The 18,397-nt window shown below is 38.3% G+C and overlaps 1 protein-coding gene across 1 annotated transcript in view; it reads right to left on the reverse strand.

The window, feature by feature from the left end:
- Positions 1 to 18,397, reverse strand: part of SYNE1 (spectrin repeat containing nuclear envelope protein 1) — a 246,498-nt gene that overhangs the window by 117,855 nt on the left and 110,246 nt on the right. Inside the window, exons 65-77 of the mRNA XM_017739429.1 lie at positions 17,033 to 17,350; positions 16,112 to 16,267; positions 15,281 to 15,451; positions 14,249 to 14,575; positions 12,859 to 13,011; positions 11,402 to 11,569; positions 10,143 to 10,319; positions 9,152 to 9,298; positions 7,017 to 7,142; positions 5,378 to 5,554; positions 3,461 to 3,726; positions 506 to 2,666; positions 6 to 329 (exon numbers count right to left, since the gene is read on the reverse strand). Of these exons, the coding sequence (XP_017594918.1) occupies positions 6 to 329; positions 506 to 2,666; positions 3,461 to 3,726; positions 5,378 to 5,554; positions 7,017 to 7,142; positions 9,152 to 9,298; positions 10,143 to 10,319; positions 11,402 to 11,569; positions 12,859 to 13,011; positions 14,249 to 14,575; positions 15,281 to 15,451; positions 16,112 to 16,267; positions 17,033 to 17,350 (4,671 nt within the window). The remainder of the gene's footprint in view (positions 1 to 5; positions 330 to 505; positions 2,667 to 3,460; positions 3,727 to 5,377; positions 5,555 to 7,016; positions 7,143 to 9,151; positions 9,299 to 10,142; positions 10,320 to 11,401; positions 11,570 to 12,858; positions 13,012 to 14,248; positions 14,576 to 15,280; positions 15,452 to 16,111; positions 16,268 to 17,032; positions 17,351 to 18,397) is intronic.

An 18,397-nucleotide genomic window follows, 5' to 3' on the forward strand; every position in this document is an offset into this window, starting at 1 on the left:
CGCTCTTGCTGGCTTTTGGCTTCTTGCTCTGTCCCTTTGGCTTTTTCCTCCAATGAAGCTACATTCTGTACCAGCTGTTCCCTTGCTGAGGCTTGTATAAAGGGGTCTATCTCAGACACAAGGCCTTTTAAGTCTTTCAAATGATTATTGAACTGACTTTCTGTGCTGAAAAATTCAACGTGGTTCCTTAGATTCTCCTCAGAGTTCTCAACATCTAGACCATTTCTTGCTAACTGTAGAAATTCCTGAGCATCTTCCAGCCAGTCATTTGCTATCTGCATCACTTGGTAGTACCTCTGGCAGAGGCTATATACTTTATTTAAGGTAGCCTGAAATAAAAGGGAGAGTCACGAACATAAAATCACAGTAACCTGTGTCATTTAAAAAATCCAGATAATAGGATTACTGAAATGAATCTTTTTGTGATGATTGTAAAGATCAAGCCACAGAGCCATCTTTCTGAGCTTTGTGACTGACAAACTAATGACAGTTAGGGTGCACTAACCTGTCTCATGTGTATAGCTTCTTGAACTTCACCATCCAGTTCTGCCAGCTCAGCAAAAGTGTTTTCCAGGTCAGCAGGTATCAGCTCCTTTGCTTTCATATAGCGCTCTTTCTCTTTATTACTCAGTGCATTCATTATTCTGAGGCTCGACTGCACTTCTTCCTGATGTATCTGAACCTTTCGGATTTCTTCTTGGATGTTTTGCAGTTTGAGGTCCAAACTTAATGCTCCATTAAGTTCTGTTTTCACCCACCTCAACCAGTCGAGTGAACGGCAGATTTCTGTCTTGAAGTCTATGCTCTGCACAAGTCTGTTCTCACACTCCATCACCGTGTCAACAATGGCAGAATGCAAAGACTTCAGCTTCTCTTGCCAAGCCTGAACTTGGTGATTTGTTGTCTCACATGCAGATGAGTCGAGCTGAGGAGAAAGGGCTTCTAGATGTTCAGTTATTCGCTTCAGAAGACTTCCTGAGTCTTGCAAGCTGCCCACCAGAGAATGGTATATTTTCAACTTTTCTTCTATTGGGAGAGTTTCTTCATTCACCTTAATCTGCTCCTTTTTCACTGTCTCTAGCTGTGCTTCAAACTGCATACACATCTTCTCATGCTCCTGGCATGCTTCTATTGTGTCTTCCAACAGGTTGATTTTCTGTTCTATTTGCCTCTTCAACTTGTGATATAGTGTGGCAAGTTTTAACATCTCATCTGGCTGCCAGGGCTGGCCAGTGCTTCGAAAGGCCTCCTTCTTCTGGTTCAGTTCATCCACTGCTGCACCAAGGCTTGTTGCTTCACCTGAGAGATCTCTGTAGGCCTGCTGGAGTGACACAGCTTCTTTGGCTGAAACAGCAGCTGGAGCTTTATCCATGTTAGTAAACTGGTCTTCTAGCTCGGTTAGAGCTTTACTTGTCAACTCAATTAAAGAGACATACTCTTTTCTGGCATAAATTGCTTCCTGAACTTTATATAATTTTTCTTTTGCCAGAGCAGTGACAATACTGAATTGCTGAGGGAGACTGTTAAGTTTTTCATCTAGATAAGAATGATCCACTTCATTAAGTGATGGTAGGACTTCTTGGCCATCTCTTTGCAGTGCAAGTAGCAGATTTTCGTATTCTGGAGATTGTTCAAGAATCTGTTGATATTTTGCCAACTGGCTGTATAACTCAGTGTCAGAATTCATTACATTGACTTCTGGGAATGTGACAATATCAGCTTGTTTTAGCCAATGGCAAGCTTTATCCAGATCTTCTTTGAAGTATTTCCTGGAAACACTATTTTTCTCCAGTTCTAACAATCTCTGGTTACACTTTTGTAAAACCGTGTCATATACATTCTGTAGTTCTTGCAGTTTACCTAACACTTCACTCTTCTCTTGATTTGTTGCTTCTTTCATTAAATCCCTTCCTTGAGCCCACAACCCTGTGACCTCATTTTGATAGGCCTTCAGATTAGCCTGGGTATTCTTACAAGTCCTGATCTGTTTATTCACATCTTCTGGCAACAGACAAATATGTTCTGGAAACATCACCTTCTTCTCATGCTGGTGAATTTGGTTTGTAGCCTGGAAGACTGCCATGAGAAACTGGGTCTTTTCAGACAATGCCTTATTCAGGTGTTTTCTCCTCTGGCCAACCAGATCACTGAGACAAGCCACATGGTGCTGTGCATCAGAAACTGTTTTCTGCAGTTCTTGCCTTTCATTGAGCCCTAGGTTGGTCATCACCCTGTCAGCATCCTTCACAAGCATCTTCAGAACAAGCTGTTTGGCTTCAAGCTCACTGCAAATGGTAAGATGATCCATGAGAAGACTCTGAGCCATATCTGGAGGAGGGCTCTGTTTAAGAGCCTCTGAGACACTAGGTTGCTGCTCCTCTGCCCATTCCATTAGTTCCTGAAATTTGGAATGCACCAAGCTGAGCTCTTCTAAGGTTGAAACAGAAACTTGAATTTTCCTTTTGACAAGGTCCTCCAGCTGAGTCCAGCGTTGTTCAAAATGACTGAATTGCTCCTTTACTAATTCTTTGTCGTCAAGATTCAAATGTTCTATCATCTTCTGTTTCTGATCTTTCAAATCTTCCAGAGCAAGTCTCCTTTCCTGTAGAGCAATTGCCAGTTTTTGCAAAGCTTCAAGGTGCACATTTGTACTTTCAGCATCAGACCTGTTATTAAAATGGACAGGAAAAAAATGAGTTATTACATCCAATTTCAGCACAGGCTTGAAAGAGAGGTCAGAATTAATTATAAGCCGACTAAATACTGAAATCAATATGATATAAAGACCTACAGTTTTCACATTCACATGAAGGCAGCAGCCTTGAATATTAATTAAAAAACTCTACAAATTTATTCCTTTTCCTTTAATCTGCACTATGGTCATCAGGCTGACCATACACATTTACATGAATACTAAAGAGCATACTGATTATATTGCATATAAGAACAACAACAAGTACTGAGGTCGAAGTGAATCTTGTTCCATGACAGTGACGGGACCAGCAATACGCTCACAATTTTCTCACAGCTGGTGTGTTTATCCTATGCAAAGCAGCTGCAAATATTTAGCAGTAGCTACTAAGCTTTAATATAATAGTCTAGTAGATATAACACAGTATTACAATGAAAATGAACTGATGAATGAACCATGAACTCATGAACCACCACAAATGAAAGAGTTCAAATAAAATAGTCAACATTGTTGAAATATCAGGAAATGCTATACCCTGAGATGGGATCAATCAGTACTTGCCTTAAAGACAAACACTGAAGATCTGGTCGCTCAAACTCTCTTTATCTCAACAGAAATGATTAATTACCTGATAATTAAGAAGGGCGGTGTGCTTTTAATTAAGCATGCAAAAAGGAATTTTTAGTGGCTCCCACTTAGAGGCACTCTGTAAACAGCTCTTTCAGCATATATGCACACTTTGCTTTGTGCATGCTACTCCTTTTTTACCTAGCTAGGTTGTCCCACTCTTTTGTGAGCTTTTCCAGGAAAACTTCAACGACATTCATGCGATCATGGTAATCCCTTGTCCTCTGCAGATCCTCCTCCCTCTGCATGAGCAAACTATGTGCCTGAAGGCAGAGGTCCAGCCACTGGTTGCTCAGTTCTCCTATTTCCTTGTGTTCAGGTGATTCCTGTCCTTGGGTTAGTTTGTTCATCTTCTCAGTCACAGAGGTGAGAGCTGACTGCTTAGACTGCAACTTCTGACTGAATTCCTGAAAAAGATACAAGTAAAAACCAATATAATATCATTCCCTCAAAATTATAAAATGGAATTTAAATAAAAGCTCTGAAATAAATAAATTGTATATGGACTAATTATCTGCCCAGGCAAATGCTCTGCAGATGTAAACTGGAAGAAGTATTTTCACTCCTCTCCAAATCCTCCTCCCCACCTTCTCAGGTGAAGACAAGTTGGTAATAGATGCTAAAGCAAATGAGAGGAGTTTCCAAGAGCCAGTGATAAACAGAACTTCTGATCAAGTCACATCCTGTTGTCCAGGCTTCTGGACTAGCACAGCTCCCACCATACACTAAAACATGCAAGATAGTCTTGAATATCACAAGAATAATTCATTTTCCTAGTACTGTGACTAGCTTATTTTTTTCTTTTTCATTAGAGACTAAAAATAGGAAGCAGAGTCCATGAGTCAGCGAGCCTCCATATCCGTACTCTGTATTGTTCCTACTTCTGTAACAGCAACTGTTACCAGTGTCATTACTGAAACAAAACCATGGATTAACCTAGGTATGACTGCTATCTGAGCTAATAACTAGTAACTAAAAGAGTTCATCTGCATACACATTTCATACCAAAAAAGAAGTCAGAGAGATCACAAAAAGAAGAATACACAATATACTGACAATTAAAACTAACCAAATATTTTCCAGCCTTTGCACACTGTCTAAGGTAAATACAATCTTTTCCTAAATTGTAGTTCCAATAACTGTAACTAAACAAGCATGCCTATCTCCAGCTCTGCCTCATTCCTCTTCATGAAGGCTTTAAATGGAGCTAGGCATCTTCCTTTACCAGGGCAAATTATTGGAAAAAAAACCACCTTGTACCACATCTAACAGTACAGAAGGTGTCTCCCTTTCATTATAATCCAAAGCTTCTGACTGAAAGAGTGAAGAAATAGAGACTCCTTCAGCTTTCTGTTCAGATTGTGCTGAGGCATCTTCAAAGGCTTTGACTTTGTTCCAAAGTGTGAGTAGAACAGACATGGAGAGGAAGTGCTAACTCTTGGCATACCAGAAAAGGAATACAAGCAAAGCCTAGACCAAAAATGCAAAACTCAAGTATATAATAATTTAATAAAGAATGACCTTTTTGTTAAGTTACTGGTTATGATGTATACAGAAGAGTCATAAAATGTTTCTCTTCTGGAATGAATAAGTCCTGAAGGCATTTGTCTCATTATTTAAATTGGATTTCTGCCATACCTTTTCTTAGAGATCAGCAACATCAAACAGTTTTGCTGACTAATTTTGAAGTACTTCTAAACTATTCAGAAGTATAGAAATCAAAGAATTTAGCAAGCACAGTTTGCAAATCTTATCTTCAGGTCCACTGTGATCAGCATTTAGTCTACTCTAAAAGTGAAGGCAAATCAGACCAGTAGGCTGAAAATTGTCAATTATTTAAAAAACAAAGCCAGAAAAATACTATAATGCAAATTTCTGCTCTCTGAATCACCCTGTAGTATCAATAAGGAAACACTCTTTCCTCTATCTTCTCTGCTCTTGCTTAGAGCATTTTAGCCAATATATGCAGTATGTGCACACAATATGAATCATAAAATAATATCAGCCAAAGGATGAACTTCTTCCTTACCTTCTGTTCTTAACCAAAAGTCTCCTTACCTTAACCTGGAGCACCATATTCTGGGCAATATTTAGCTCCAACTCTGCCCGTCTCCTTTTTAAATTCTGTAGTTGTTGATCCGCATCCTGGAAATATATCCAGAGCTCAGCCTTCAATTGTTTGATCTCTTCCCAACCTTGAGACAAATACTGTGAGTGCATTATCTGTTGCTCAATCTAGAAGAAAAGAAATGAAAAGGAGTAGGAATGCTTTAATGCATCTATTTTTGGAGAATGGAGGATGAACACCATTCCTCCTCTGAGCACAATACTGTACTAAAGCAATTTCTGCACCAGATTCTGAAGGGGCTAATATTATCCACAAAAAGAGTCTTAACCTCCAAAAGTCACAAAAATTGTACCTATCAAAGGAAATCCATGTGGAAACAACAACAACAACAAAAGAAATTAATTATCATTCACCCTTGAGAGAAGCAAGTATGTTTATGAGTGTGTATTTCAATGTTCTCAGTCCTCTGTTAAAGCTTAAATTAATTGTATAATATACTGCATGCTAAGAATATTGTTAGAATGTAGCCTACATAAAATTTTCAATTAAACACTTCCTTTTAATTTGCTTAGCCCAGTTATTCTAACTATATGCCTCTACTAAAATGCCAATAAGAAGAATGCTTACTAGATCTGAGCCCGTCAATCCTCTTACACCAATAGTGACACAGCTGCTTTTGCTCTAAATACAGCAGTCGGGTGTCTTTAAGGTTTAGACACTCAACCAGCTTAGTATATCTCAGCACTATACCATCTGTGATTTCTTAAAAATGTTTCACTGCTTTATATGTCAGAGGAGGATCTTATTCTGAGTTTGGGATCTTTCTCAGCAATTCAGTACTTGGACTGCCATATTTTCATGGGTTGCTTGGATTTGTACAATTTGCTTTTCTGGTATGGAGTACTGTTACTGTATGTATCAGATTTTTACTCTTGTTAGAAGTAGTTTCAAAACTCTGGTTGTATGTCTGTGTAAAAGAAACTAAATTTTTCATTCATTATGAGGAATGCTCATAATTCTTCTTTCCCACTAACTTAGGTTTATAGCTCTATTTTAAACCTAAGCATTAAGAGACTTTAGAACTTAAAATTGAGGAACACTTCTATAAATTAATATGCTGAAATAGATGCACTTTGATTCATGAATTGAACCAGCATAATTTTATGATGATTACTATATTAGTAATATATTAATATAGGTCAATATGAACATCAGTCTATTGTTGAATAAATAATAAGAAAATATGTCTGATTTAATAAAATACAGAGAAGATTCGACTGAATTGTGTTTTTTGAAACAGATAACTTGAATCAGGTTTTCTACCACAGAATGTTATTTCTGTGGCTTTAGACCAACATCTTGTAACATTGCCTAAGTACCTTCAGAAACCTTAGTTGTATGTCTTTGTATTAGTACCAGGATGACAGTGTATGAATTTAAAAATTTAAAAAAAAAAAGAAGAAGCAGAAAGAGAAAACTATTTAACTATTTCTAAAGAAATACTTAGGATGAAAGTAAGATAACATTTCTTTAAACTATTACCCAATATGACCTTTTTAAAAGGGAACAGATCAAGGCAGTTAAAGCTCTAAATAGGATTAAAAGTGGGTTGTTGTGGTTATCTTGTACCGTTTGTTTAGTTTGTTGAATATCTGCTGCTGTGCTCTTCACTGTGGCATCTGACAGGTCACACATGGAGCACAGAAGATCCAAGTATGTATTGGCCTGCTCCTGCAGAGCTCGGAAGTGTTTAACCTGAGGGAAGACAACTCACAAATAAAACCTGTGACTGTGGAAATAATATCTTGTTTTATTACAATCATGCATTTTAGTATTTTTACTTTGCTTTATTATTTCCATAAAATTAAATGTAGGAATACATTATTTTTTTAGGTACGGCTGCTATGTTATAATTATGGAAAGGAATAATCCTTAGAATTTGATTATTATCCAATTACCAAAGCACTTAGACACATATGAATTAGCTAGCTTATTTCTTGGATAGAAACACACAGTCTCAACAAGGTGACTGACTTTCCCAATGTGAATGGGAAGCTGGGCTTTATGGGATTATCAAAGTGTCCTGTTCCTACAACTGTAACATTTTCCAGTGTCTGACAGATCATGAGAAATTCAGCTTAGTAGCACAATACACTTTCCCACACCTTCGGAAAACCTTCCAGCATCTCCAGTATCTGTGACTGGCAAGACTAGACAAGACATCATTAAGGGTTCTTGCTCTCAACATTGCCTGTAGGAGCTCACCTCTCCCTGTGAAGATTCTCCTTATCCTAAAATAACATTATTATATGATTGCTAACAAGCAGGGCAATAACATATCTTCTAAAGTCCCAGGGAGGAGGGTGAGTGACCACCTAATGCAGAGGGCCAGCAGTAGGTCCTTGCAGGCAAAAAATTGAACTAAACAACAATGCACCCTTTTGGCAAGCCCAAATGACTGTATTAGCAAGAATGCAGAGCACAAACTGTGGAAAGTGATTATTCTCCTGTGCTTACACTTGTCCAGCTGTCCCTGATGTACTTAGCCCAGTTTCCCTCTTCCCCATAAAAGAAACATGGGCAAATTGACCCAAGTCCAGCAAAGACCTGTGGGGATAAGGGGCAGTCCTATGCGGCATTTTGGCAGGTTTGAAGGAATTCTTCCTAAACAAGGGAAACCATTTTTCACTTTCACAGAACAGTCAAGCATAGGATCAGGTCCCTAATCCTCAGGGGTGGCTAGGCCCTCAGCACACCAAAGGGCTCTGCAGCCTCTAACTCCTCCTCCTCAGGGTTTGGCTACCTCCTCTTAGGGCCAGCCTTGATTCAGCCCAGAAAGGCAAAGCCCAAGAGCTGTGTCTAAGCTCAGTTCCTGACCTTCCTTCACCCACCTTTGAACCTCACCTAAGCTACACTACAGGTATATCTGTGCCTGGCTGATCCTCCCAGCCTTGCCTTGCTGCCCTGACCCACCGCCTTCACCTGGGACTGGCCTCATCCCTAAGGACTTGCCTGGTGACCATCAGCTGGGGGAGTGACATCAGGGGGCCTGTGTTCACCTAACCTTTGAGCTGCAGTTCTGCACGTCATTGGGAAGGTGCTGCCCTGCTGGTCTCACCATGTCACACCCTGCTTCCCCTGCCCTTGTAGGTCTGTCATCTCTAGTATTTCAAGGTCTCTATTAAGCCAGATGATGGATGAGACAGCCCTGAATTCCAGCATTTTTAGTACCATGCCAGGTTAATTTAAAACCACGTCACAAATCCAACGTAAAACACATTGTCACTAAGAACAATCAAGAAGCAATGAAAGCGTTCTCAATGGTCAGTGCGGGCTACAGGCAGTTCTATGCTCTTAGACTGAAAAATTGTTTTAATTGCCTGATAATTGACTCTGTGTCCATGGCACTGTGAAAACAGGTCTCATAAGGGACATAGTAGACAGATGAGCAACTGGACAAGCAGAAAGACACAACCCCTCTGCTAAACACATCTATGGAGTATCTGAGCAGATTTATCTCACAAGCCAACATTTTTCAGGTAACGTGTTTCTAAGCATTAAGCAGAGCTAGCAAAAGCCATCTTTGATTTTTCACCTACAGTTATTTTTCATTCCAGGTATTCCTTTTGAAGTTGGGAATGAACAATGAGGCTACACAGCTTTCTGAGAAGGCTAGAAAATATCTGATTTCTAGAAATTTAAATCTCTTATCTGAACTCACCTTATTAAGAATAACTGAGCTTTTTCAAGTGCTAAACTTTTACCTGTTTAACTGCATCTGCCAGGCTGAAAGGTGTCCAAGTAGTTGGCTTTAGCTCTGACTGCACTGTAGACAGCCAAGTCTGGCACTGTTGTAGAGTATCCTGATGATTAACATGCTTCTGGAGCTCATGTTCCAAAGTCTGGTACACCTAAACCAAACATTTTGTAAGTTTATCACATTTTCAAATACCACCATTGTGTCTCTTCTCCTTCCTTGAAAACTGCTGACAAAACAGAATTATTAAGACTGTGGATTTTTTAGCCCTTGTACATAAAAGTACCAAGGGCTGAAATCTCCTTAAGCTCTCACTGCACCTTGCTAACATGTGGAGATGATGGACAATATTTAATGCACAGCTTCTGAAAAGAAAAAATAAAGATGTAAATGAAGAGCATGCTCTCTTATTTCTGTATTCCTATCCAACATTCTTCCATTGACTTTGTGTAAGAATTTTTAAAATTTGTTTTTGGGTTTGTTTTGTTTAGTTTTTTGAGTTTGGTTTGGGGGGTTTTTTGGTTGTTTTTTTGACTGAGGGCTTGATCTCCTAATTGGTTTAACAGAATGGCCCAGCTAGCTCTTCTTAACTGTATATTCTGGTTTTAATGAGAGAGATAGTATTTCCTAGCACACACTTGAGACCTGTTAATGTACGTATGCAAACTATCAACACTAAGACTGCAATTTGCTCCCTAGTTTTTGAAGTAGAAATAGTCTAATTTTTTTTGCTGCAGCTGCTCAGAAGCTAGCGTAACATGAAGGTAGTGAGCATGCGGTATGATTAAGGTAAGAACTGACAGGCCACTACTTTTGCTGGTTGCAAGACAACATTTGGATCACAAGGAATTCAACTGTAGCACAGGAATTATTAAGTGCTCAGTAACCTGTAGGCTCAATTGAAATGAAAACAGTAGGAAGAATTTTATACCACTTAAAGAAATAACAATGCACTTTTTTCTTAAATGGCATAAAAAAATCTTTGAAAAAAGACTTACTCTTTGGGCTGTGCTACATATGGCAGAATAGCTGTCTCTTGTCCCCTGAAGATGGCTTTGTATATTTTGCTTAAATTTTGCTTGAAGATGTTCTGAGCATTGACTGATCAGGTAATCACCTTTACTCTTAAGGTTGCTCAAACGATCTTCAAATCCTGCAATTTCTTCCATGATAGCCTAAGAAAGAGATAAAATACTTTTGAAGTAATACGCAGTGGTGCAGAATGTTATTTCTTCCTCCTTTGAACACTCTTCTTCAGATTTGGAAAAAAGTTTTCAGACAACGTGTATTTTCATAGTCAAGCTGTTGGACTGCATGCTCATTGTAAAGTCATTGTCAAAAGTCTTTACACAGATATCCCCACAGAAACATCAGTAGCACTGTCATAATGTGTCAACACTCTGCTCACACCCCAAGACTACCCTTAATCTTCATTTGTTGCATGCTCTTCAGGGCTCCTCCAGCTTCTCTTGTGTCTAGTAATGCAAATTAAAGCTCTTGCTGAATCATATCTCATTCCATAAGCTCTTTCACAGCAGACAGTTCTTTCCACTGACTTTGGTGGAGCCAATATTTTATCTAAGGAGGTTACTTAAGGAATAACACACCAATCACACATCATTTAAAGAGTTCAATATCTGCCATTGGAATCTCAGTTTCAGGTAGTGGTGGGTTGGATTTTGCTCTCACTAACAGCAACCATAACAATACTTTGAATAAAAGCAATGGAGAAAATGCTACAACCTAATAGAAGAACCTAGAATTAGAACAACCTAATAGAGGTCCCTCTAGTTTCTGCACTTTTTTCTCCATTGCTGTTTTATCAACCATGCCCAATTTGGTGATCACATTTCTAAAGTTCTTGTTAGCAGATCCATACCAAGAAAATTTTCAATGCAGTTTTTTTTTTTTTCTTCAGCCTTAAAAGTGCCAGAGAAAAAAATACCTCAAGAGTAAAATGACCCCAAACCAATTTTTGTGTTTCATTTCCTGGGAAGTCTGACATAGAAAAATCTGACACAGAATTCAGATCAGAGTACAACAAAGGTCTTTGTGTAAATGCAGTTTTAGACAAGAAACAATGCTAACAATGCTAGATTTGTTATCTGCCTTAATGACAGTGATGCTTATTTACACAGTTAGTGGTAAGAGAAATAAAATAGGTGAATGACAAATAGCTAGAGCTCTGAAGTGGAGCCAGAGAAGCAAAGAAGAAAAATTCTATTTTACAAAGGAAGATTACCAATAGCAAACCCACCTTGTGGTTAGCTAGTTGCTGAGTGACTATTTCAAGATTGTTGCTTTCCACGAGGTCAGGGCTGACCAATCTGCTGGACATATGTAATAACCATTTCTCCCCTTCTTGCAAATCACTATTGTAATCCTCATGTTCTTTTACTCTTATCTCTAAGGTTTCAACGTATGCCTGCAGGTACACAATAACCAAAATTAAATTTTCAGGTAATTACAAGACTTCAAAAAACCCCCCAAAAAGCCAAAACCCACCAAGAACTTGAAAGCATAATAAGAATTATCATCTAAATTCATATTCCTGCGAGGGACTCTCATGTAAATAGACTGTAAAGGAGGACATCGAAAGGGATTATTTCTGTGAATAAATTTCTGTGAATCATTAGCTCTGTGGTACTGAGTGGTATTTTCACTCCAGCTGAAATACCATACTTTGAAGACTGAGGAAAACACTGAGAAAATGAATAGTGTCAACTTGACTTTAAGTTCACTTAGAGTTACTACACAGTCTTTGAGAGACTGCACTTGACCCACCAAATGCTATGGCTGGGACCCTGCTGCTTACAGCCTTTGAGTGTACATACTGCCCGTGTCTGCAGTAGGCAAATTAAGAATGTACACACTGAGTTAGAAAGTATTTATTCTTTTCAGGAAGATTCTCTAAATTTAAGCCATAGATATTATATCCAATGCAATGGATTTCACTTCTGCAGTACAGATTGGAGGCGTGTCTTTAAACTAAAAATTAACCTTGAAAAAAATAAAATCATATCCTATTTCTAGATGGATTGGTAATTAAAAGTGCCTAGGTCAAACATAAATACTAACATGGTTTGCAGAGCTTATCCTTGTTAGGAGTACAACCTATTAAAAGCTTTAGGAATAATCATACTTTAGGATGCATTTAGAAGCATTAGACCTTTCAAAGTACTACATACATATGGACTAATGAATCAATGTTAATTAATAATGCCATTGCTGAATTAAATTCTATCTGTCTTGCAGGTTATTTTCTCCAGTGCCTTTTATTCAACAACTAAACTAAACAGTGTTTGTGGAAGATCAAGCAGAAACAAGAGAGAGCACAATCTGAGGCCATCTGCCCCTTCAAGAAATAATGTATTTAGAATTCTATTAAATGCTTTTAAAAAAAAGTAACAGTAATACATGATACATATCCCCTTAGTGCTACAAAAGACAAAGACTTCATCTGCCACACTCAAAATTCATTTCAGCTGTTCTGGTTAGATTCATTTAGGTGCTTTTTTCCACATTTGAAAATTGCCTGTCACTGCTGCCCCCCCCTCCAAAAGAAAACCAAAAAAACCCCAACAAAACACCAGAAGTGATTAAAGGTAGCTGGTTCTTTGTACAGACAAGATAGCATGAAATAAATAGTTAAATTCCTAAAGAGTGGTAAAAATATAGCAAGTTGGAAGAAGCCCGAGTTTTCTTCCTTTTTACCTTCGTTTTGCTGCAGAGTTCCTGGTAATTGCTCTGAAGGTCTTGAATGTTGTTCTTTAGAGTCACATCATTCACCAGATCACAAAGTCCCTCTCCCTTTTCCATTACTGACTTTATTGAGGGCTCATGAGACAGAACAGTCTGTTGTATGGACTACAATGCAAGCAAGAATTAAGATGTATCTACCAGTCACTGGAGATTATTTCACTAACTTCCCTTTGATCTGCTGCAGAGCCTTCTACCATGGTATCATCCTTTCCGGATAGGAAGAACTTTGTTTACCAATGCAGGATTCTGTTTCTCAGCCCTACCCTGAAACAACAACTTTGCATGCATCTAAAAACAACTGCTCCTTTTGTGAGTGGCTACTAGCATGGCTGACAGTCTGGAGCTGGTGAACCAAATGGAGTTCATATGTATGAAGGGGCCAGTGCTAGGGATAAAATTTGTTCAGAAGAACAAATTATGAAAATAGGTGCAAAAGTATCACCAAAGCCATCCCCTCAGTGAGATGGTGTGCAATGAATGCCTAGCACTGTGCTCTCAAGAGTGCAACTCCCCAGACATGCAGAAAGCAAGCACACAGCTGTGACATACAACTTTAAGTAGGGAAGCTGGCGGGGGGTGGGAAGCTAAAGTGGGAAGCTTTAGTGAGAAAGCCTTGAAGCTATGTAGCTACTGTAGCTCAGCGTTAACCAAACTGTTTGTTTGTTAGCAACATTTTTTTAGCCACAAATGTAAAGCACAGCACTACATGACCTCCTATGAGGAGAGTTAACTCCACCTCAGCCAGACCCAGTACACATTTCATGAAACATCTGCAATCCTGGAGTATTTTACAAAAACATCATTAGAAGAAGAAAAGGGGTTTGTTGGCAAATGTTCTACTCATTTTTGTGATGGGAATATAACCCCAAACACTTCATGAAAATCCTAATTAAAAACATAGGAGGTCATAGCAGCTGACTGGCTTGGATATCAGTTGAGCTGGGACACCCAGCTTTAACCAGAAAGCTGATTAAGTCAATGTAAACAGTGACAATGTCTGAAGTCAAGAAAGACTGACTGATTTCTATGTTCACTTCAATTGTAATCAACTCTGTTGAGATCAATGCAATTACTCATGTGTACGCATAAAAGAATTTTGCACCATTACAGAAAATTTTCAGATATGGAAGCCTTTTTAGGACGTTCACATTTCAAATCCAGGGTCTAAGTCTGATTTTTAGAGGTAGGTATCATGCATGTTTTCCTTGATGTTGATTGGGACATACAGATCAGAAACATCTCATGTACCTACTGAAGAAACTTGGATACCTGATCAGAGGATTTATTGAGAATCACTAGACTAAAATAAATTCAACAGTACAATGAGATAATCCCTTTTTACCTTGTATTTGGACAATTGTGCCTTCTTCTCATAGAGTTCACTCTTTGGCTCCACAGGAGCATGTAAGATGGCTTGGTACTCCATGACCCACTGAGTCTGTGCCTTATACTTGTCTGTGAACTCCTTTACCAGCTGAAGACACTTCTCTGAAGTCATGTGCTCTTTTCTGATGGAACCAGCCAGCTCTTCAAGCTGTTCCACATGATCTCCAGTTTCTTTTCTTAACTGATCAACTTCATTTTCTTCCATGTATTTTATAGCTCGCTCCCCCTTCTCACGGGCTGATTTCAGTAAACTGTGGCCTATGTCCATATCACTCAACAGCAGCTGTGAAGGAAGTATTGGTTAACAGAAAATGTATGAAAACTCTTGCCTTTTTTTAACTTTGCTACCGACACAAGGAATTGCTAGGGAAAACAAGTGGACTTTTCAGTACTAAATTGCCTGGAGTTAAGGTGTGTCAAGTGAGAAGGAAGCAGATATAGCTAATATTTCTGCTCTGCTCTGGGCTTGTGAATTTAAACAGAGAAACTGAGGGCTCCCAGGGGAGGATCTGTACTCCACAGATGAAAGCTTTTGCTTAGCATATTATATTTAAGCTGCTTAAGCTGCAGGACATACAAGAAGCTCATCTACAACTTTTGAGATGAAACATGAGTTTTACTACCATTTCAATGAAGAGAAATAGGAAGCACTCCTTGCCACAGTGCACAAAAAATATACAGTGCACAAGAAAATATACTTGAAGGGAATCTGGGATATGGGAATTTATTTTAAGTTTTAACCTAACATAAAACAGATACAAGCATGCCTAATGGAAAGATGAGAATGTATTATTTCGGCCTATTTATAATTTCAACAGCCAAACTGTGATCTAATGAGACATGAGAACAGAAAGTTCCATACTGTGTGGTCTTGTCCCATTATCTTCTCTGGGCAAGGTAAAGTCAGAATTTTGAGCAGCAGATGTATGTTAAAATACAGCCTCCTTTTTGTGAACAGAAACAAAAATTGCATTTAAGAAAGCTGTACCTCTAGTTTCTGAACTTTTTTCTCCATTGCTGTTTTATCAACCACGTCAAATTTGGTGATTACATTTCTGAAGTTCTTGTTAGTAGCTCCATACCAATTTGTGTAAGCACTAAAAGACAATTCTGACTCCTCCATACAGCGTATTTCTTCTTCCAGAAACTTTACTTGCTCCTTTAAACAAATACGAAGGGTAGGGGGAAGAAACAAGAACCACCCAGATGTTTATCATTGCTATTGGTTTAAGATAAAAATAAATTTCTATTTATTAATAAAATCCATTATACAAAGAAAAAACATAGGCTTTGAGTTCTTCCATAAATAGTGGATAACTGTTACAGGGCTCTTGTCAGGATGTACATATGGCAATCACCAACGTCAAAACTGAGCTAAAACTAAACACTGAAAATGTACTCACATTTTGAACTTTGAATCATGATTTGTGATTACAGTACTATGAGGCAACTACTACTTAAAGTAACCTGAAGACTGCACCTTACCAAATCAAATTTTCCCCGTACTAATGTGTATCAGTGGTAATCTGAAAACATTTCTACAGAGGTCAATTAGCATTCAAGCATACTTTATTCTGAATTTCTCTCCTGAAACTATCAAAAAAGATAATGACAGGGCATTTTACTTCATTATCCTAATTATGTTTCTGTAGTAAGTTTAATCCAATGAAACCTACATGTATGTACACATATGAATGTTATATGATTGAGTCTACAATAATTAATAAACTCTGATTAAGTCTAATCACAAAAGCCTGTTTGTATTTGCTTCATTACTTGCAATTTATGATGTTACAATGAATTAATCTTCATTACTTACCAAGACATGAAGAAGAAGAGTTTGGTAGCGAGATGTAAGCTGTGTAGCCTGACTTCCCATTCTACTTGCAGTGAGATTTTCCTCTAGTATTTGCTGAGCCAATACCCCAACTTCCTCTACATCATCTTTGTAGATTGTAATGTCTTCATGCCACTTCTATGGGAAAGAAATTATCAAACTTATATGACTGATTCAAACATCTTAAACTAACAGGGATTTTAATTGCAACTTAGTCGGGAAATCATTGAAAAGGAAAAACAAATACATGGCTGTAAATATTCATTTACAACTGGAAAATAAAACAGAATCTGATGAAGGTTAATATAAAAAATATGCTGGAAAGATTCTCATCCCAAATGGACTGCATTTCATTACAACAGATTCAATACTTTTTGTATTTTTTCCCCCTCCAAAAATAATAATAGAAATGCAATCTGGACTTCCTATAGATTTCACCTGAAGTTTTAAAGATTACTATAAAGCGTACGCCGGAATTCTTCAAATCTGCTTCCTGTGTTTATTCAGAACCATGTCTTCTCCTTGCAGTGACTAAAGGAGAATTATTACATCAACACAGTGGAGACTTCATAACACAACTGGTCACATTTTATTCTTGTTACCCTATTAATTCTTTTCCATTCCAGTGCCTATCTTTGTACTCAGTTACATCTTCCCACACTAAAGACCATTTGAATTACAGATCTCCCTGCAAGATTTCAACACTGGTATAGCCATACCTCCACTAGTAAAATGGGAGGACCCTCAAGCCAGAAGGCACAAAGCTCTCTTGGATCCATCATTTTAGTCACCACCTCAGAATAAACTGAAAAGCTTGCTCTCATTTTCACAGCACAACCAGGAATTGACATGGAAGCCTCACATACTATTTTGTTTAAGGAATGCCTTAACTATATTCTTTACCTTCATTTGTTGAAGCTGCATTTCCTTTGTTGCTCTACCAGACCTCCTCCCCGTCCTGACAGCAACTTTCTCCTCCAGGTTTGTTAACCAGTCATTAACCTTTTGAAATTTTTTCTCCATTAATCTCAGTTTGCTCACAGCGGCATTTAATTGGCTTCTCGCTTCAGAAAGCCTGTGCTGATAAACTTGCCAATCCTGCCGTAAGGATTCCAGGGCTCTGTCTTCTATCTGGGGAATACCCCAGGGAATCACCTCCTCTCTGGCATGGACAGCAGCATTCAATAATGCTTGTCCCTCTGCACAGTGGACCTGCAGCTCCTGTAAAGGCAGAGGCACAGTTACATACCCAACACTGACAACTTTCATTCATACATGGCAAAAACCCCCTTGGTTCCTCTGATGACAGCTGGGCATTCCCTTTAATTATCTATGGTTAAACATATATTGAGAGTCTTTCCTCTGATAACACCAATGACAGCATGCTCACTTACAAAGCACACCAAGTATCACAGTTATTGACAACTGAACTGCAGAAAATTATTGACAAAGCATGCAATAAATTCTCTGCTCTCCTGCCAAGTTTATCAGTTCTGAAACAACGGCTGCCTGAGCCAGCATGGGATGGATGCAATCCATTCACCATAAATTCAGCATGAATTCAAAACTTCCCAGATGTGGCAAACAGACTGTAAGACTGATTCTAAAACTGAATCTCTTTAGAAACAGAGGTTTCAATCTTATAAAATAAACAAACCTATTTATTTTTACATATGTTTGGGACAACACTCCAGACTAATTTTTGATATCCTCTTCTGGACATGTGTGGCATTTTCATGCTTATTAGCACTTAATCAGAAAGTACAAAGTGATTCAGTCTGATTAGAAAACATAACAAGGAAATTACCTTAACAAAACACAGTTGTGTTTCATCTCAGATTTCATTTGAGATACGTATCCAGATTTTCAAAATGGCTTTTTTAAAGTAACTACAATAAGCAGAAATATATGCAGAGGCCCTGATCATACAAAGACCTCCTCAGTATCCTGAATAAGGTAATAAACATTTCATATCTCAAGTACAGACTTTGTGCTCCTTCAACAACAGGTATTAAAGCATTTTAAGTCAGCTTAAGATAATAACTGGGGAATTACTGAAGTACTACAGGTTCACTTTTCGCTGTCAGTGAAGTGATTCAGTGGTAGTCTTCCCACCTTGCTATGGGAGCCAGCCTACATGGCTGGAACTGCCTGAAAGTAGGTGCATCTGCACTGTGAGCAGAAAAAGATGGAACACCAATGAAAATACTTTTCATATTTTATGAAACACACAGGAAAGAGATAGACCAGTATCTAACACAAATTCAA

This window comes from Corvus brachyrhynchos, unplaced genomic scaffold (assembly GCF_000691975.1).
Source record: "Corvus brachyrhynchos isolate BGI_N302 unplaced genomic scaffold, ASM69197v1 scaffold14, whole genome shotgun sequence".
NCBI lineage: Eukaryota > Metazoa > Chordata > Aves > Passeriformes > Corvidae > Corvus > Corvus brachyrhynchos.